Below are 21,726 nucleotides of genomic sequence, written 5' to 3' on the forward strand. Positions count from 1 at the left end.
GGTGTGTCTGGAGCTTTAGCAGCACAAAAACCTGGGCTGATGGATGCTCCTGCAGAGGTCTGTGCTTAGGGGACCACCTGAGGGAACAACCAGACCACCCAAGCCCTGGTCAAGAAGCTCCTAACCTCCCGGGTCGGTTGGGTCACTAATATGAGGAGAACACATGCACACATATACACACAAATACAGCTAGGAGATAGAAGCGCCATGGTGGAAGTGTGAAAGCATTCAGCTGAGGAGAACATGGCCCATCTCTGACAGCCTGCTCATACGAAGCAGTCCCAGCAGACTAACTGCTATCATAGGAGCGGTGAGGTGGAGAAGGCAGAGACACAAGTGAAAGTTTACACGTGGTCCTGTTCTGAGCAGACAAAGTCGCCTGCGAAATGAGGCTGCCACTGCTGCAAACTCCAGAAGAAAATGGCTGAATAGGATCTTTTCATAACTGATGGCAGAACCTGGTCTCGGGCCAAAGGACTGGAGAATCTTGGAACACTTACACACTGGCTGATGGGACTTTGCTCCCAGCAGCCAGTCGTCTATGTAATTGGTGTTTCTGAGTCCTGCCACCCTGAAGGGACCCAGTGCGACCTCCGTTGCTGTCTTCGTGAACGCAAAGGAGTCTGAGCCATTGCACGAGAAAGTCACATGCCCTTTGAAAACAACCCAGAGGAACCTGGTTGACGTGTAGAAGAGCATCTTTCAGATGCAGACTTATGAAACCATCGCAGATTAAGAGTAGCAGGAATTTGGCCAAGGTTCAAATACATGGTAATCATAGTTCAAGTCGAGCTAAATGTTCATCTTTCAGGTCCAGTCATAAGCATTTATACACAATAAATTAAAAATAATTACCTTTAAATGCTTTAAATACACTTACAGTACATTGCATATCATTGCTGATCACTATTTAGCTTAAAAACAACAGAATATTTACAACAGATTCTATTCTATTTACAACAATATATTATAGCATCACTGTCACAACAATGAGTATTTATCAGTTGAAAATGTGTTAGAGCCAAACACACAGGTCACAGCCAGGCTCATAGTGCAGGATATGATAAATCAAGGTGATATTAGTGGTGGTTGAAATGATACATTTGTTTCTACCACCTCCGCTAATGATGCCTGAATCACTGTGTGACTCAGTTACTCATCTGAACTCCCAGAGATGTTGAGCACGTCTGTTTCATTCACTGTCTATTTCATTCTGGATCATTAACCAAACTCCCTGTGAATACGCTATTAATGAGGAGTCAATGACAGATCTGGGGTATTGTGATCAGTCCTTCAACTCCTCATAGGGTCATTAGCTGATAGTACTCAGGAAGAAGAAAAGTTTAAAGACGGCCTAGTTTGGATGCAGCACCATAGCAAGTCACAAAGAGAATATTACTATGGAGGGACGAATGCTGTTGATTTGGGTATGAAGGGCAAGTTTGTCCTTGACATACTGAACAGTTTGAATGATGTCCATAAAGACTTCAAAGTGGGGCTATATAATGGGGAGGAGTCATAAATGCCATTCTATTTGCATAATAGTGCTATATAGGGCCATAAATAAAGTGAACCTGGTGCTGTGAATTGGCTCGTTTGTGCAATGTGTCATTACAATGACATCCAACATCATAGCAGCCATGAAGAGAACCATATTACCAAGTATCGCATTGTTGAGTGGTGCCTAATAGTATTATATAATAATTATGATTGCTAATGATTAACAGATAAACCAGTACCATGTACTGATTAAAAACACATCTACAAATTAGACTGATAATTAGCATAGTTCACTTTAATTAATTCATACAAAGTTGTTCTTTTTGATTTCTTGTTCATAATAACAAATATGAAATAACTAGCCTGAACATCACACTGGCCCCATAACAAAGTGGTACACTGAAACAAAAGGTTTGTTGTTCCGAGGTCAGATTCCAATATGTGCTCTTCTGAGTTTTGATCTGTTTACATCTCTAAAAAAGATTACAGTCAGTGCCTAAGTAAAGGATGATTTGTGAGACTACTAACTGGAAGACCTCTGCTAAATGACTGTTACACTTTTAATTTGAAAAGATTTGTCACTTTGCTTCTCCGTAGTTTCCTGCTGGTTGATGACTACTAGGGAGAGATGGATGCAGCTAGTCTGTGGGAGAGCGATGAGGGTTTGTGCGGTGGAGTGGAGCTCACAGCTGTGGAGATCACTGCGGAGGAGCCTTGACGGGGGCCGTGATTGAGGGTGGCGGACTGCGGAAGTGTGACTCTTGTGTACTACCTGTGCTGTCTGTATAAGCCAACCTGTCAAACCAGAGTTATCTACAGAGACAGACAGGCCTCTTCTGTGCTTTTGAGTCCTACGTTGCATCTCGGATTGAAACACTGCATACATCTAAAACGCGTAAAGTTTAGTGGAGAACGCAGAAACATTAATGGAAACTCCTGGAACAAAATTGCGATGAATAGTAATAATATAACTGGATTATTTATCTCTCTGCCTGAGCAGGCACATAACGCTTGTGAGCGCATGCCGTCCTGTACACCCTGTATCTAGCGAGCGCCAGCACAGACGAGGACGGCTCTGTGCTTCCTAGGGCCGCCTAAGGGCAGCGGTGTGTCTGGCTTTGCTCTGAAACGGGTCTCGCGGCTGCCTCGATTGCAGGTTTGTGCGGGCCGGCGGGCTGAGGGAAGAAGTGGAATTGGTCCCTGATTTTCGTATCCCTGGGGCTGAGCCACAGGTGCCACGGGAATCCTCCCAACACAGGTGCGTTAGCGTGGGGCCGGCCGGCCGCCTGCCAGCCTCCTCACAACGGGCGGAAGCCTGCTCCATTAGCTGCTTATCAGAGAGGCGCCAGCTGAATGTTAGGAGTGTCACTCGCTCGAATGGGGCGTGCCTGTTTGACTACGGCGAGACATCAGATGCTTCATTTATACTTAACAATATGCAAGTTAAGACTTTTTACACAGCTTGGACTATGCAGCAAGCATTTAGCGCTCATATCATATTAATACACTCTGTTGGATCATATACAAAAGGCCCAGGAACCGGTTTAATGACAAGCTTGAATGTGTACATTTTTTACACTATGTTCAACTTCAAGCTGCAACAATCTGATAAGATGTTTTTCTTGGTTCTTTCTCTTTCCAGATTTTTCCTTTTTAATTTTGTTCTAGGTCGCCATAACGTGTTCTTTCCTGCACATTTTAATAGGACAGCTTTTAACTTGATCATTTAATGAAAAAGGAAACAAAAGCTGCTTTGTGCAGGAACCTCTAGAGAAGCTACATGAATAACAGACTTGAGCCACAGTTACTCCTTACAGAGCAAATAAAATCCCCGATGAAAGCATCATGACGCCTGACACAGAAAACGGTGCCCTCTTCAAGCAGAGGGGTCATCAGATGACCAGGAAGTGTTATTTTTTATTTATTTATTTTTTAAAGAAAATAATTTTTTCACTCTCTGACACAGGCAGTGGTAAATCCTAACAGCAGTAATTGCAGAGATCAGCAGTGGCATCGTCTCTGCTCAGACTGTTGCTCTCGCCTACAGATGAATTTAATAGCGGGCACAAAAACGAGACGTGTCAAGTGAGTGACCTAAAGGCAACACGTCTGGGTCAGACTATAGAGTTGAGGGGGGGGGGGGGGGATTTATTCAGCTGTGTGATAATTCAGTAATGAATAAGGAGTGACTCAGGAGTACTTCCACCTTTGTACCTGCAAGCCAATAACTCCTCTCCCATCTGTAGATTATTATCACCCCCCCACCCGGCCTGCAGAGATTCACATCTCTGCTCCAGAGTATATGAAACTGGGTCAGGCCTCCCCTCCATGTTTTCTGCACTGCACATATGCTTAATTGATTCCTCCCTTCAGCGGGTTTCAGACTGTGGGACTGTGTGAATGAGGCAGCCCTCCAGATTGCATGTGCTTTTAGACGGGAGTGGATGATCACGAGGCCCGGCTTCAGCCATTTGTCATCGCCGTCCTCAGTTTTGTCCAGGGAGCTTTCAACTATGAACTGAAAAGCCGTGTCTCTGAAGTAGCCTGTTTTTTCTTTTTTTTCAAACTCTATTCTATTTTAATTTGTGTTGCATTCATTATGGGGACCTCTCAGGCTGTTTTGGGTGATATTTTGAATTTGTCAGAGAGAGGCTATATAGACTAGGGAGCTCTCTGGAGCAGATACCTTAAGGTTGTATTTCCAGCCAGCAAACCACACCACTATTCCTCTTTGGTGAGAACCTGGGGAAATCAAACGCCTGCCCAGAGACATATGATGCATAATATCATGATAATATCATGTCTCTTTTTCTCTGATCAACAATATTCCCCCAAACCAGGGACAGATTTCTCTCTCTGCCCTGCTAAGCGTAAACCACCGGGGCCTTTCCAGTTACGCACTCTACCAGTCTGAGATTTGAACATATGGTTGTTTCCTCAAAGATGCCAAGTGCGTGACTCATACTAACAGTTGACATAAAACATCACGACTCTCTTTGGTCCCTTAAAATACTGGTTACATATGTAGGATAACAGTATTATGACATACCAAGGATATGAGTGCCATAGGGAAATCCGGAGACCAGCAGTGTAATATTAGTGGAAGCAGCTCAGTCAATTTTACTAACTGTTCGTGTACTGTGAGTATAGGATACTTAATTAAAAGACTGATGTTATTTAATAAAGTTAATTGGTATTGTTGGATGGCATTCTGGCCATTTAATTAGACAGTTATGGTAAAATGTTCACCTTGTTGTGTTCTTTTGGTCTCCTTTGGCTCATCCTAATACGCTGGCTGGTCTCTCTCATTACAACATGCCATCAGTTGTCTTTTTGTAATGAGAACATAATCATCTTTGCTCTTATGTTGTTTCTAACAATTTGCATGCCTTGACTACTTTGCCTTTTGCATTCATATCGACTAAGTAAAATGGCCAAACGTCATTGAGAGGAAAACAGTTTTAATGCATTGTTCTGGACATAATAGGTGAAACATTTCTTTTAAAAATATACTGCAGACTGTGGCTTACAAACAGAAAAAAGGAAAATGCCTCTTTAGTGCCTGCAAGACTGACATCTAAGTCAATATTGTGTAATTCTTATATTCTGGTATTACAAGGAAACCTGACATACTTCTTTACGAACAATTGTGAGCACTTCACACAAACTAAGCTAAGAACTTAAAAAACACCCGAAGAACATCTAATTAGGGCTATTTGCATTTTTTTATGGATCATAACATCAAACCATGGGCTGTGGTTTTTAGTTTGAGGTATCAACTCTGGCATGGGGGCGTGGCACACAGCACTCTGCAGCAGGGGACTTCGAGGTGAGGAGGGGTCCCAGGAGGGGATCGTGAACTGGGTAGCAGTTAATATCTGGGGCATCACCACTGGTTTATTACAGAACCAATGAAGAAAGCCCTCTTATTCTATCTCAGCAGTTGACAAATGACTGTGAAATAGATTTTTGCACCGTCATGGGAGTCAACAGTCCTAGTGGATCATGGTGGTAGAACAGAACACGATGCCTGTACTAACGTGGCATGAAGAGCATTAGGATCAGTGTGCTTAAATGAACAATTCAATTAATCTGAATTTATTTAATAGCGACTCATAATTCTCCACAGTAAATATCAATTTGAAGAAGGCTTTTTGGTGAATAAACTAACATATGAATAGGAATAATCTAACAAATGAAGACAACTTTTCTCATTTGTTTCTGAGAAATATTTCATTTATTCTATTACGGTCAAACTTGACAGTTTTTAGATGATGTGCCTCTTGTCGAGTCTATGTGAATGTGTTTATCTTGAATGTTACTGTGTTTGCTTCCTTTTTTATGTAAATGCAGAGTAATGATGCATGTGTACAACTGTTTTAGGAATGAGGAAAGTTGCTAAACCGAATCCATAGAAACAGTGTAAAGTTAGTCTTTGTCAAAAGGCAGTCAGTACTATACAGGAAAATCATCAGAGCGTGTGTTTCTGCAGGGTGATTCTAATAGCTTTACACCAACTGTATTACGAATGAATGACAGTCAAATGCATACGTTGTTCAAGAGGATGGGTTTAGGTAGCAGGTAATAAGACATATTCATTTACTCAAACTTGTGTTTTGGTCTATGAATTTGCATCCTCACAAGCTCCCCATGCTTTAGTTTGCTTTTACAAAGACAAAAGCCCTTACGATGTCATCAAGGACAACCTTGTCAGAAAAGTACTATATTTCTGGAAGGAAAAAAAAAAAGAAATTACAATGGTTGCTGATTATAAGGATTGTGGTGTGCTTCTCACACTCTCTCCTCTCCAGTTCTGCACTAGGCTATTCATTATTAGTGGATGTCAGAGAAGATCTCACTTCCTTAGTGAAGGGCCAGTAGTCTTTCTACGCCTCCTATATGTTTCAGAAGCACATTTATCATCCGACACTATAGCTGCATCCCAATGGAAAAACGAGCTTTTGACAAATGGCGGTGGGAACTGTGTCATCGAAATTTGCATATAATCTGACACAAAACCTTCAATATAATGTGTTTGAGGTCTGTTCCAGAGCTTCAAAATTTCCCCCAAATGTACGTATGATGTGGAAGTGATGTACAGAGAAATACATGCAAAGAAGTATTGGTCACAGTGGCTAAGGGACAGCCAACGCCAGTGTACCAGCCACATGTCAGCTGTGCGCGCAGTGGTGATAGCATTGGTGATAAGGATCGCCCCAGCCGTATGTCTGCAGAGAAAGATAAAAAATAAATAAACAAGATGGCAAACAAGATCGCCCTGCTTGCTGGTGTCTGCCCTGCTCCCACTCAACGCCCCTGCATGGCAGAGGTACTGAACTCCTAGAACCTTCTTGTGAACTTCTTCCTTACATCTTGAGACAGAGGCAGGCCCACCGAGGAGAAGAAAAGAGGGAGACAGAGAGAGACAGCGAGAGAGAGAAGACTGACAGAGACACGTGTGATGTTGTCTGTTGTCCACATATGCTGTTTTTCCTTCTTCTAAATGCTACATTTAGGCTTTACAAAACATGTTTGATTCAGAAATTTAAATGCCTTGATTTACAGCTCTTCGGCTGGTAGCATCAACTTTGGGATCTTAACGTGATTCGGATTCTGTCAATTTCTGGCACAAGTAACTGGTCTAGGAGAAACAGGTTGCAGGACTGATTTGAAAAACAGTGTTTTTACACTGGTTCAATCAGTGCATGATGAAAGCTTTGCTGTTCTCACAAAGGGAATTATCCTCCCTTGATATTTGATGGCATGTATTTCTTAGTCCTAAACTACAGGGGGAATCTATAAAGGGTTTTAAAACACACTGGCGATGATAACTGCGGGAAGACCAAGAAGGAGCTTGCGGAGAGTAGGTCAGTACGGAGCGGCCTTCTCAAAGCAGGGTGTGTTTCAGCATGCACCGTTCCAGCGTCCCATCACAGAAAAAACACGGCGCTGTTCCTTTAAGATGGAGGACCGCACAAAGAGGTCCTTTCTTCCTGTTGCAGAAAAAAAAACACGGACACCTCTGCTCTAATTATACGAGTGCCGTCGCATATGACAGCCTGAACTTGCTGCATCAGCATTTTAATTGAAGGCCCTGGCACAAGACGCCACTATCACCACCAACAGAAAGATTCTTGGCAGCATCCAAACAGCTGAGAAGCCTTACGGAAATGAAGGTGTTCTTGCTCGTGTTCACGAATGAACAGCAATCTCATGGAAATCAGCCCGTGCTGTGTTCTTCTTGTTTACTGATAACACTAGGACACTAGCCTATATTGGAACATTGTGCAATTTGTAACATTGATTTTCTCATTGCTCACACCTCTGGTGACAGAAAAAAGATATGATGAGGTGAAGAGAGCATGAGAGATGATGTAGACACATAAGCAATGCTTTTGGTTATACTGCCGTTTAATATTATTCAATAATATTAGTATTATTAATATTAATACTATATAATTACAGCACAAGTTTAGACAAATTTGCAAAGCATAGGTAACTAACCATAATTCTGTGGTTAGTTCTAGCCTCACAAGGTTGCGATGTTTGGCCTTAAGTCTTAAATCTTGCTCTTGTGGGCACCCTGTGGTTATATATGTTTTTCAAGGTTGCTTACGCCAACCTTTGTGGCAACAATGTTCTGCTCTGTTGTCTAGGCAGATGTCTCACTGCAATGTGTCACTTTGCAGCTATCATCAGATTGCAGCAACAGAATTGACTTTATTAATGAGCAGTAAACCATGTGAACCACTAATAGACAAACAGAACCCAGTGTAAAATACATGAGAATCAACTAGAACTAAGAAATGCATGCATACATAAGTCAATTATATGTAATTTAGCTTAATATATGGACTTTCTGGTCTATTTATTGTTCTTCAGATGTTATCAGGCAATTTTACCTGAAGCGGCTTGTACCTTCTTTCTAATTCAAAGCTGGAACAGGCTGCAGAGTGGCCTGAGCACTTGTTTTGTAGACAGACACGCTACACGCTTCCACCTCCTTGACAGACATTCATGTCCACTTGTAAAGTTGCTTTGGCCAGTGAAGCTTTGTAATCTGCATTTTACCATAAAACCCAAATATTGAAGGTGATTTCAAGCTTTTGAACTGCTGAACGTACGTTGGAATACATTTGTGAAGGTCTGCCACGGCCCTGTGTTGTTACAGGTCCTGGAGTGCTTGAACACATTTTTTTCTTACACACACACAAACACTGCTCCCAGGGAGTAACTGCAGCGTACTGTTTTTTAAAGGTGCAGTGGTAGTAAGATTATGTACTACACAAGGTTACCAGAGAAACAGGATATATATATATATATATATATATATATATATATATATATATATGTGCGTGTGTGTGTGTGTGTGTTCTAAAGCAGAATTTCTTGTTTCTGTCATTATTTATTGTGAATACTGTTGCCACATTGTGTATTAATGTGAATTACCTCTAAGCATTATAATTTCAGCCATTCTCTAATAGGTTTGCTCTTAGACCCTCTTAACCTGCAAAATGATTTATTATGAACATCTTTCAATAGCAGCATAATCAGGAATATTATGACGATGGATGTTTTTTTGAGTGTAGTGCGGTCTCGTTGCAATAGTCTGCTTCCAAATATTGTATACAAAAGTTACAAAGCGAGTATTTAAACAATCCATATTGAGCTTTAAAGAATTGGCCCACAGTAATCAAGCTTTGAGTGAATGATCAGTAAATTAGCTTGTTATGCTGACATTTTCATGTTTGGGTCACAGACATATTGTGTGATATTTGCTCCAACCAGCAAGGGACTGCCAGAGAAAACAGACTCACACTGTAGTCAGACACGTTCTCTCATTCCCAAAGCTAATTTCAGCTGCATGTAGAGATCTGAAGTCGATACCTTGTAGGGTAGCCTGGTTAATTTGATAGTAGGGCAGGGTTGGGGGTGGAGGTTGTCAGCACCATTTCATGAAATGTCATGGTCTGTTCATCTATTTAGAGTCTGGTCCCTGTTGACCCCGAATGAGCTCACTGAATGTTAGACAGAGACCTGCTGTCTTATTCACCAAACAAGTCTACTTCCACAATCCCCAAGTAGACTTGCTTCATTCCCTTATGCTTACATTTATCAGCAACCCCAATCCACACTCACGTATCATGTTCCTTCTACTAAAATCTCAAGTAAAATATTCTCAAGGTGAACAAGAACATGGAGATTACAATTCACCGTCATTCACCCCTTTTATTAATTAGTTAGCTTTATGTACTTAGTGGCACATACATCCTCTTCTTTCTAAATTGCTCACAGTAAGCAGTGCATTTTCTGGCTTGTAGTTAAGCTTGCGGATGGAAGCCAGGTACGACCTCAGCCCCCGCTCTCACTCTGCATTGACACTGAATTTGCAGTGAATGAACAGGGCCAAATTACTTCCCTTCTCGAAGTACCAAGTGGATTCAAAGGCACACGTCTCCTTCACTGGGCTCACACGTGTCTCTTCTGAGACCACGAGCTTCCCTGACACCTCACCTGCACCTGCCGCTGCCCAGCCACCCCTTCCTGTTTGCTGAGAGATTGGAGGGAGATTGTTCCTTTAAGATCAATTACAGCTCGAGCTGACTGAATGGTGTCAGCCCACCGTACTCAAAGAAGCCGGAGAAGGGAGACATCTTTGAAAAGGCAGGTGCAGATGACAGGTGCAGGTACACCACGAGCTGATTTTCACAGCCTACGCAAGAGAGAATCTGCAACATTCTGGAATAGTTCTGTTCCATCTCCGTGCAATGTTCTACTCCCCCTCCAAAAAATATCCTTTGAGACAACTGAACATGCCCTACTGTGTAAGATATATCAATCGTTTTCTAAGTAGTTTTCTTCTAAGCAGTCTTATTCTAAGCAATAAAGACTTTGCATATATAAAGTGGGGGGATGGAACTTTGATTGTGTATATACAATGCACGTATACAATTGTGTGCATACAATGAATTGCAATATGAGAATAAGACAATCGGCTTATTATCGCTATTTATAATTGCTATATCTAAAATGCCTGGGGCCAATGGTGCATTCTTAACATAGATATGATAAGATATGAGGCACAATAATATTCGTATTAGCCAAGATTCATGACACTGTTGCAGAAGTGAAGCTCCCTTTAGCAACCCATAGACCCAATGATGATATGCAACTGTAATCTCCTCTTATTAGTCTAATAATAATGTACATTTACTAGAATCTGAAATGAATAATGATGATCGCATCCATTCCTGTGTATTATTATTGCCACTACTGACTCATAAGACCAAGCCGTGTGGCATTGATTAACCAACTGCTGAAAACTAATATCATAGTTCAGCACTATTTATTTTACAGTAAAGAGCAACCTGACATTCTGACAACGCTAAATGTTGTCCAAGTCACTGCAAGACTTTAAGGTTAATCGACTAAACGTGTTTGTGGGTCACGTGCCCCAAAATTTCATAATTATTATACTTGACATACTAGCATTGTAGAACATTCATTCTTCTTGCTTCAGTTAATTTCATTCAAGTGTTTTTAAGCTCAGTTTTTCGCTGATGTCAAACCCCGCCTCCTGATTATCATTCCCACCTGTTTCTAGTTGTATCTCTTATTAGTCCAGCGTATTAAAACCTTGTCCTTTGTCTTGTTCAGTGTCACTTTTTGTATTGATTGAGGTGGTTGTTTGTTAAACTCTGTGAAGATATCATGTGTTTGAATTTGGTCATCCCTTCTAGTGCAAGTTTATTTCAGTTCCAGTGTTTATTCTCCCTGTTTGTGCAAAGTTGTTTGCTTGGTTTGTTTGTCTGTCATGGATATCCGTGCTGGCTTAATAACCCTGGACTGCGACCCTGACTTTGCCCTTAATAAACCTCGCTCTACTCAACGCGTCCACTTCATCGCTCCATGTCAGCTCAGGCGTTACAGATAAATGCCTTGTTTGAAAATGGGGAAACTTTGTATTTTATGTTTGCTTACATTCATACAGGACATGTTTGATATGAGTAAAATCGCATCCGAACTCAGCCTAGTGCCGATGAAGCTAACTTTGTGAAGGAGCTTTATCAGAGTTATGGAAGGCTTAAACAGTTTGGATTGGAAAAGTTTGATCTCAAGTGGGAAGTTTTTCAGTGCTGCTGGTGAAGTGGTACCTGATTAGAAATCATGTGGAACAAAAATAATGAAATCTTTTGTTGTAAAAACAAAGAAAATATATATATTTTTTCATGTTCTCTTTGAGAATGTTATCAATCATTTAAACACAGTAAATATGTTTTTTCTATCTCTTGTCAGACCTGTATTTATAACATAGTGCAGAAAAGCTTACGATTGAAGTTCTTAGATCTCACTAATGGAGTCCTGCAGGGCTCCATATTGGGTCCAGGAATGTTCACCTTGCACATTAATGAAATTGGATCTCCACTACAGATTATACTTTTATGTTAAAGGTATAGTCATTTGTGCTTCCTCTCTAAACCAGGCCATACATGACCTGCAAAGTGCTTTTAGCACCATTAAAAAATCTTTGTTGCACCTCAAATTACTCCTATATGTGGAAATGACAAAATATATTATTCAGAATATTATTCAGAATATATGAACCTTGTGTGAAAGTAACAGAGAGTTATATATATATATATATATATATATATATATATATATATATATATATATATATATATATATATATATATGAGATATGAGAGAGAGAGAGAGAGAGAGAGAGAGAGAGAGAGAGATAGATGAGTGATGTCACCTGTATTTTAAAATGATGCTGTATTTTTTGCTGTGAACTGTGAGGATATCCAAATTTAGAAGCAAATGTTTAATCCTGCTCCTACTACATATAACAATATATATATATATATATATATCTCCTACTGTAAATAATCAGGTCATGGAAGAGTCTGCTAGAGTCTGAAAGTGCTTTTAATGAGAAGCTTGCAAGTTGGTCAGTAAATAAGTAATTTTTTATTGGATGTATTGTGTCTGTGAAAATGAGACTCAGCAGGTTCACCATGTACAATAAAGGTAACCGGGACTACTGACCTCTGAAACTACAATGCATTCCATCTCTTGCAATTGGTTCAGCTTCTCTTAGATGTGTGTGGGTCATGCACTCCGAAAACCAATGAGGGATCTTATTCATGGTGTTAATTCCCAGAAGGAGTATTCCCTCGCAGGGTCTCTTATCAAAGCACATTTGCCAATGTTGAAAAAGCATTTCGCAGACACTTCAGAGAGTCGGTCGTAATTCTTTGAAGTATCCTCCCGCTGGAGGGGGAGGGGTGGTGGTGGTGCTGAACACTCTGCCATCAGGGGTGGAGGTGCAAGGCAGGCCAGTAGGACAGGCTTAGGTTGGCCAGTTTTAAGTAGCAAAGGCATAAATAGCTAATATTGCTTATTTTCTTTGGCCCCACTGAGAGGCTGACAAAGCCAGTTGTCTGTAAAGAGCTGAGGATAGAGTGTTATTTTCACATTGCAGTGACTGGCAGCAATGTCGATGGTTAAGTGCAATGTTTTCACTTGTAATGATTAAATATATGCATGACATAATAGCAGGTAAGGGCACACTTTACAACTGAAACAAGACATAAAAAATGAAATTACTAAAGGAATGAGAGCCATACTGTGTAGCTAGAGGTGAATGCATTTACTGATTAGAAACGTGTTGCGTAGGCCTGAAAGCACATGTCAGATAAACATTACAACTGATCACTCACTACAAATGTCCCATAAAGGAGGGCATGGAACACAGTATAGTCCTTTACCTGCTAGTGAAATGCTGCTATACTACATCGCTATTGATTTGGTGGCTACGTTTCTAATGCTGGTTAAAAGTATCCTGGCCTTCAACAGCATTCAGTAAACATCAGGTTGTGATCCTCTGGCTCTTACCCTGTTCTGCCTAGCCATGAAAGGCTTCAGTAGAGGTTAGTCATTCATTGAATCTATATGACACTGGCAGAGCACATTAAATTAACTCCAGTCTACCCAGTGCAAATGAAGCATGCTGGCAATTAGGCTATGACAGAATGCCTGATTATTTAATTACTCATTCTGGACAGTATAAGTCAAATTTTGCCCTATTTATTTACCTTTTTTCAGTGGGGGTGGCATGGTAATACAGATTAAACTGAGCAAAACTAATTAGTGCTTTATTAGTTCAGTTTTAGCTTTATTTGTTCATATATTAGTAAGGCTGTCATGGCATCATTTGTAAATGTGCTTTCTCCTTTGTTTCAGTCTTGCTTCCTCTTATAAGAGTCAGGAATAAGTTCTTATGGTACAATTATTTTGTTATTTCCATAAATAAGGAGGTACAATACAAATAAAAGTAGTGATCACGCATGTTAAAATACAAATATATAATGTATTTAAATAGAATATAACTGCTGGTGTGGCAACATCGTAAGATGTAATTTTCCATTATTGTATTGTATGTAGCATTTCTTTCTTCCTAGTTGCGCAAACCTGACAACATAAAGGTTTGTCAGTCTGCACACAAAGTTTCCTTGTCATTACGATTATCCTAGAATTTATTTTATACAATAGCGAGGTATATATATATAAGTATTAGTTTATATGCCATTTCAGTAAATGAGAATTTAATAAGATTTTTTTTTCCTATTTACATATCAGAAACATTTTCATGTCTAAATTAAAAATGCAAAGCAAACATATTTGTAATTTATATTCCCTGGTGGAGACAATTAGTCTTATGGGATCTCTCTACCTGTTTGCCATATTTAATGCCATATTTTCTCAGACTCACTATTTGTACAGTCCATGTTTGTGACACAGAATGTCTTGCTGGAGGTATGGCAGACTCTACGCAGGCCTCGCTCAAAGCTTCAGCACTTTGGGCCTTCCTACAAAGTTCTGCTTGTAAGAATGATCCAAAATGAGACTTCTACAAAGATTTTTCCTATTGGATCTTTTTGGTGCAATTTAGTGTGCTTGTATGTTATTTTGACAAATATTACTTTGGTGTATTAAAACTTTAAATGTTGAAATTCCCATCCATTCCAATGGTTGTATGAGTAAAAAGCCTTGCAGCTGAAGAAATAACAATCCATTTCGCCACGGAAGTCCACTTACATCTCTCTCTCTTCCATCTGTTTTCCCCATTGATATTCTCACAACTTCTGCAATGGCACCTTTAAAGTTCAGAAAAAGTTGGTATGAAGCTTTAGGCTACTGGGCCATAACTTGCTCCAGTTTTTTAATACTGCTGTTTGTCCCCCCCTACGTTTTGATGGACTGGCAATCCTTTGTCTCCTTCAGCGGTTTTCAAGTGAGAATAAACAAAAATAGATGTTAAGCTTGGCTTTTACTTTCTTACCTTCCACTCCCCTGTTCACCTTAGACCTTAAATCATTTGGCTACTTTTACGTTTGCTCTTAAGATGCCTATCGATTTTTGCGCACATATATCTTTCAGTTGTCATTTCTTTTTCATCAGTCTGCTCCATTAGCATTTAATCTTTGCCTTGCTACAGCTCTAACATTCAGGTTATGTCTTAGGATATTTATTTATTTGTGCCAATTCTGCGTGTATATAAGTATTATGGTTTTGTGCTGGGCTCTTGCATCTTTCAAGGTAGAACCAATAAATAGGAAGCATATTTAGGCTTATTTATTTTCTAGTGTTTAGTAAATTAAATATAACTAAATCATTTAGAGTAGTTTTTTAGTCAGGTTAATAAAAACTTAGAAACCTGTAGTTATAATCAAGTCCTTATCTACAGTTGAAGAACTTCATTCGCTATCATTCTCTTTCTCAAAGACTAAGCGATAATGGCAGAGAATGAAAATGCTCTTTAAAACATGAAATTTCACCCCAAAGTGCAGCAGATGCTCATCAGAATGCAGCTCCCTCATTCACAATGTTGAGGAGAGACATGTGGGAGCTCCCGTTCATTCCTCCTGACCTTGGGAGCCCATAGCAACCTTTCAAATTCAAGATGCACACAGAAAGGGAGGAATAGGAGGGGATATGTGAGAGAAATTACACACACATGCATATATATATATATATATATATATATATATATATATATATATATATATATACACACACACACACACACATCAGTCATTGATGAGCTGTGAACAAACAGTAGTGAGAAGGTAAAAATGCTGCAATGCCCATATTGTGCCCAAATGTGCTTTATTTCTTTGTTGTTTGTCACTATCTTGCTCTTTCCCTTTTCTTCTTTCTAGGAAGTAACTCTCAGGTGGGAGAAGCTCTGTGCCAGGGAGAGGGACCTTTGATCATCTCTTCTGGAAGAAAATTAAAACATCCTGTGGCACAGAAGAATAATTGATTTACGATTCATCTTTAAACTTTAATCTCACGTAAGAGCTGTCTTTATGGATGGACAGAGATAAGTCTATACATGTAAAATATGGACCTTAAAAGACACTGGTTTCTGTAACAGCCGTTGTAATAATTACCTTTAAATCAACCAAAAAAACATTACTAATTACAACAGCGACTTGAGTTAAAAACTGGGCTGTTGAAAATGGCTTCCTTAGTCGCTGAAGGTGGGCGGCCCGTCTGTTTTGGTTTGAGCTTGCTGCTTCTTCCCAGTCTCTTTCTGGCCACACTGGCAGCACGGCCCAAAGGCCCAGGGCATACCCATCTAAACTCCATTCGCATCGATGGAGACATCTCCCTGGGAGGCCTGTTCCCGGTGCACGCGCGGGGCCACAATGGGAAGCCCTGCGGGGAGCTGAAGAAGGAGAAAGGCATCCACCGGCTGGAGGCCATGCTCTTCGCCCTGGACCGCATCAACAACGACCACGAGCTGCTGCCCAACATCACGCTGGGGGCTCGCATCCTGGACACCTGCTCCCGGGACACGCACGCGCTGGAGCAGTCCCTCACCTTCGTCCAGGCGCTCATAGAAAAAGACGGCACGGACGTGAAGTGTCAGGGAGGGGGCTCGCCCGTCATCACCAAGCCGGAGAGAGTTGTGGGGGTGATCGGCGCCTCTTCCAGCTCCGTGTCCATCATGGTGGCCAACATTCTTCGCCTCTTTAAGGTAAGGACCAGGACCTCTGTGTATCTTCCTGAACTGAGCTTGTCACGCCTGGCAGACATGAAGTTGGTGTTACCTAAGGTGCACTTTGCATTCGAATTATTAATGATTACTTTATTTATGTCAGCCAAGCTGGGTTACCGTAACATATATAGTTGTACAGGTAATAGAATATTTTTTATAACAATAACGGAATACAGATATCAACTAGTGTGGGTCAGACTTGGCTGGCAGAGGGTCACTTGCAGGTTCAAAGTTGAGAAACAGGCATGGGTCAGTCACGGACAGAATAATTAAGGTCAACAAACCAAAAGGGGTAAATTCTAAAACATGTAAACAGGAATTACAGGCGTAGGTTATTAACAATATGCAAATGCAGCGAATAATCTGGGGATCTGAATCAAAAAAGGGGTCAATAAAGTCCACAAGATAGTCATTAAAGGCGGCAGGCATATGTTGTATTAAAAACAAACAAACAAAATAGCATGTGGCCATGTCTTTATGGACATTCTCTCTTCATGCTGTGTTCTGATATTTGACATACTTGCAACCAAAAAATGCAACTACAGTTTTACTCCTAAATCTTTCGTGTCAGTTAGTCCACCGCCTCACATAAATATGCTGCTGTTTCATTTCCGTGAATATTCAATATAAGCATGTGTATCCTCTTAATAATTATTCATCCTTTCGTCGTTTTTCCACATAATTTCATGTACATTTTAATACATTTCTGATACCTAATCACTCAGAGACTTTTGAATTAGCAAGTGGCTTTTTCATTTCCAAAGATTCAGCGCTTTCCTGACATATGTGCTTTTTGTTATGAAGGGTAATATTTCAGTCTGATGAATGTTAAACAGCACACTTTTGATGAACACTTGAGGGGAAAAATATGAATATGCAAATGAAATGTGGATTCAGCCAACGCACAAAAACAGACACAGATGACAAAATGGAGTGTGAACAAAACATCATATTCCAAAGCCCAGGTGCTTTAGATAAATCATCTCTTTTTGACTTGACCGAAAATGCATAATTTTTTAAAAAAGAACTGTAAAATTCTACAGTCTGTCATTCTCACCTCATGCAAAGAGGAATATTATTAAGCCATTTGTTCTAATTTAGAGTTCTGGTTCAAAAGAAACATACTTTTCTAGAGTAAACTCAGGGCAGCTTCACAGTTTTTTTTTTTGGTTTGTTTGTTTATTTTTCTCCCAATTCTCCCACCTAGCTAGCTAGCTCTCCCCTGTCATACAACAACTTACCAAGCGTGGAAGGGTACGGTGAGCACACGTCTCCTCCAGGACGCATGAAGCCAAGCACCACATCTTTTCAAGCTGTTGCCCATGCTGTAACCCAGGGCAGCTGAATGCACTTGGAGAAAAGTGCTACCTGCCCTCATTGCAAGTGCATGTGAACACCCAGATGTCCACACTGGGCTAGTGTCACTGTGATGGACAGGGTAGTGAATAATGTCACCCCTCCCTCCCAGGGAGGAGCACCCGCGTAGCTTTCTCGGACTCCAGGTCACAGGTGGCAGTGACAACATTTTTGGGGCTCACACCAGCAAAGCTATGAGCTGAATGTTTCTCTGGTTTGCTACTCGGGAGCACAAAGCTTCGTTGATGTTATGAAACCACTTTATGCAGAGATAGCTGATAATACATTCATGTAGTCATTTTGCTTGACAGATTTGGTATCATTGAACAACCTTTACTGTTTTCCTTCACTGTTATCTAGTTCATTGCTACCCCCCCACCACCACCACCACCAAAATACATGACAATTTTCAGAAGCCTCTTTTTGATTACATTACCAAATGTTTTGCAATTTGGGATAAGATTTGCACCTGTTCAAAGTACAGGTGTACGAATAATAGAAGAATATGTGAATATTATCCTGTGTTGGCCTGCAGTTAGTGCCCGCCCCTCAGCCTAGTCTACCCGGAGACAGCCGCTCAACTTTTAAGTGGATATTTACCAAGCAAAATGCCAGCTGCGCAGTCCCATTCATCAGTGTGAGAGGTGCGATCAAAGACAGAGCCCAGGCAGGAAGGAGCACGCCGGCATTGTGGCGATGATGACAGGCCCCGGGCACAAACGCTGCTGCGATAAGCACATTCAAAGCCTGCAGCTAAAGCACTGATGGAAGGCAGGGAGAGGGGACAAGAGGCGTGACAGGGATCAGGGTGCACTCCATACACACACACAACACACACAAACACACACGCTTACACACACTCCCAACGTAGAGACTCCTCTCTATTGGAAATAGCCTTTCAGTTTATGCTTCACTGGAGGGATTGTGACTTTTACATGTTTGCTTGCTCGTTCAGTCGGTCTTTGACCTTGGGGTGCATCTAAGCATTGAGAATGTCTTTTATTTGAAAGAATGTTTGGTCCTTCAGTGGAAAATCACCAGTGTTAACAAACACCGACAGAGTTGAATGAACACCTTCAGGGTTGAATGAACACCTACAGGTTTGAATGAATACCTACAGGTTTGAATAAACACCTTCAGGTTTGAATGAATATCTACAGGGTTGAATGAACACCTACAAGGTTGAATGAACACCTACAGGTTTGAATGAACACCTTCGGAGATGAATGAATGCCCACAGAGCTTAATGAACTCAGAGTATCGAATAAAAACCTATAGCATATACAAGTCCTGTCACGCACAAATGAAGCCGCAGGATTTCACTGTTTACATACCAGTTTTGGCAAGCAAGAGAGGACATGTTCTATCTTACTATAGCTAACCTCCCTAATAATGCACATCACACACTTCCTTTAATATGTGTTTGATTTGTTAAGTACATTCTACCCACCAGATTCTAAAAAATATATACAGTTTTACTCCAGTGCCCTATACAATGTATTTAGAGTATAAGACAAACCCAAAAGAATAAACCAAATGCTAATTTGTTGCGCATGCAAGCACATGGTACTTATTTATTTCGTGACCTGCTGTAGTTGACTTTTACCTTGGGCGTAGCTACTAATATGTTGAAGCAATTGCAATAGATGATCTGACAGACCTCAGGCATGCAGTTACATTTTCTGATAAAAACCTGTGTGGAACGGCAATGTAACAAAATGTAATCCCATTAATTTAATTCACCTCACAGGCTATATGTCCTTTCCATTTTAGTACAGACTTTTCAAAGTCACCTCATTTTGAGAGGTCATCTCAAACCTGTTTGGTAAAATCACCAGTATTAAATGAACTCCTACAGAGAGCAGGCTCAAATAAGTTAATATAAGACTGGTGATTTCAGTGTATATGACACTGACTCACAAAATTTGACATTAAGTAAAAGTATGTATTTTGTGTGGATTATGACAGGCAATGCTTTATAAAACCATTTCAAGGGATAATAACATTTTTTAAATATACCTGTGTGGCAGCATGCAAATGCAGCGATAACCATAAAGATCTGTGCAACTTTTGGGATGTTTCCTGTAATCCAGGGGTAGGCAGCCTCAACCACTCAAAGGGTTGGTGTGGTTGATGCTTTTTAGTCGTTGCAGGTGCAACTAAACAACTAATCCCTTGTTTGAAGTCTAAGGCCAGCTGTGGAACTCGGTGTACTCCTGCTTGGTTACAATGGAAACCTGCAGCTAGACTGGCCCTTTGCAAATAAGATTGCCCACCCATGCTAAAATACCATTAGACTGCCTATCCCTGCTAAACTACCATTATATTGTCCACCCCTCCTAAGCTATCATTAGACTGCCCACCCTTACTAAACTACCCTTAGATGGCCCACCCCTGAAAAACTACCATTAGACTGAACACAGTGCCCATTAGAAAGCAATAGTTTGGTAGACATAGCCTCATCTGTCCACTTCACCCAGGTCAAGAATACGAGTGCTGTTCCCACAACTGCACATGACTGAATATAAATATCACAGCTCTTCCACTCACAGTATTGTTTGCTAATTGTCACCATGCCACTCATCCCTTTGTTATGGTTCCCAAACACTCTCCTCCCTTTACGGGGCTTTTGTTACTGAGGCCTGAAACCGTTCTGCAGGCGCACAGTTGGAGTTAATGTACCACTTTTACAATCCACTTAGAGAAAAGCTTCAGTCCTCATAGAGCTATTGCACTTCAAAGAATATACAAGGAGGGGGTGGGTATTAATCGTGTACTTGTTTGATTGAAACATGTCCTATAGACCATTAGGTTAAAAGTCTTTGTTGAAGTCTCCAGCTTTTGTATGGATTAAACACTAAAGCTGAAAAAAGTGCTGGTGTCTCACTGCATCCATTTAAGGAACTACACTCTGTTTGCTGAGGACATACGGTGGATTTGCAGATCAGCGGAATGCACTTCCAGACAGTCTGAGTGAGTTTAATACAGCTTCATCAGATTCAGCTATCGCTTCGTGCAAATATGGGAGAGGAAGTGTCTCAGAGAATGGAAACTAATGCGAGCCAGCAGAAGGTTTGGTCACACTCATATAAACATGTAGGCACACACACACACACACACACACACACACATACGTACATACACATCCACACACGCGCATACACACACACACACACACACACACACACACACACACACACACACCGTGGGAGGGCTGGCACCTGCATGCTGCTGAGGTGGTTAAAGAAAAGCTGTCTGCTCAGCACCTAACTGCACGCGGACAGGCGTCAGGGGCTTTTCCTGATTAATATTTTACATCAGTGTTACATAAGAGCAGCTGGGGGCCACCAAACTGCAGCCCTCCCGCTCCTGTGTGTTGAACTCGGGAGAAATCCCAACCACGGTGTAGCGGCTACTGGGGGAAGGCTAATACATTTTGGGGAAGAGGCGTGGTGCGACTCCTCCATTATTCATCTCATCTGGCAGATGCCCTCAGTCAAACTTAGAGTGCTAATAAAGTTTACAGCCATGTCCTCCCCCAGCTTGACTCTTTATGTGGTACTGGAAGGCAAACCCACGCGGGGTCTGCCCACAAAATCATCGCTACAGTTCACGGAAGGGATCCAAATCTCAGATCTGTGGAATATTTAACGCCGCATAATGCGATAATTAAAATGCTGCACCCGTGTCCCTTTAGCAGGCTGTGTCGTGTCAAAAAGCAACTCCTCTTGCTTAGAAATAATGAAAACTGCCGCTAGTGTTCTTATGTCCTGGCATGCCATCAATAGTGCAGTAAT

General features: G+C 41.0%; 1 protein-coding gene across 5 annotated transcripts in view; it reads left to right on the forward strand.

Annotated features, from left to right (window-relative positions):
• The window catches only part of grm4 (glutamate receptor, metabotropic 4), a 132,640-nt gene that overhangs the window by 53,491 nt on the left and 57,423 nt on the right, over nt 1-21,726 (forward strand). For 4 of the 5 annotated variants that reach the window (XM_077014246.1, XM_077014245.1, XM_077014244.1 and 1 more), the window contains one exon: nt 15,729-16,552. In XM_077014246.1, the coding sequence (XP_076870361.1) occupies nt 16,031-16,552 (522 nt within the window). In that variant the 5' untranslated portion in view covers nt 15,729-16,030. The remainder of the gene's footprint in view (nt 1-15,728; nt 16,553-21,726) is intronic. The other variant, XM_077014248.1, reaches the window with a different exon arrangement.

The sequence above is a fragment of the Brachyhypopomus gauderio genome, chromosome 8 (assembly GCF_052324685.1).
Source record: "Brachyhypopomus gauderio isolate BG-103 chromosome 8, BGAUD_0.2, whole genome shotgun sequence".
Classification (NCBI taxonomy): domain Eukaryota; kingdom Metazoa; phylum Chordata; class Actinopteri; order Gymnotiformes; family Hypopomidae; genus Brachyhypopomus; species Brachyhypopomus gauderio.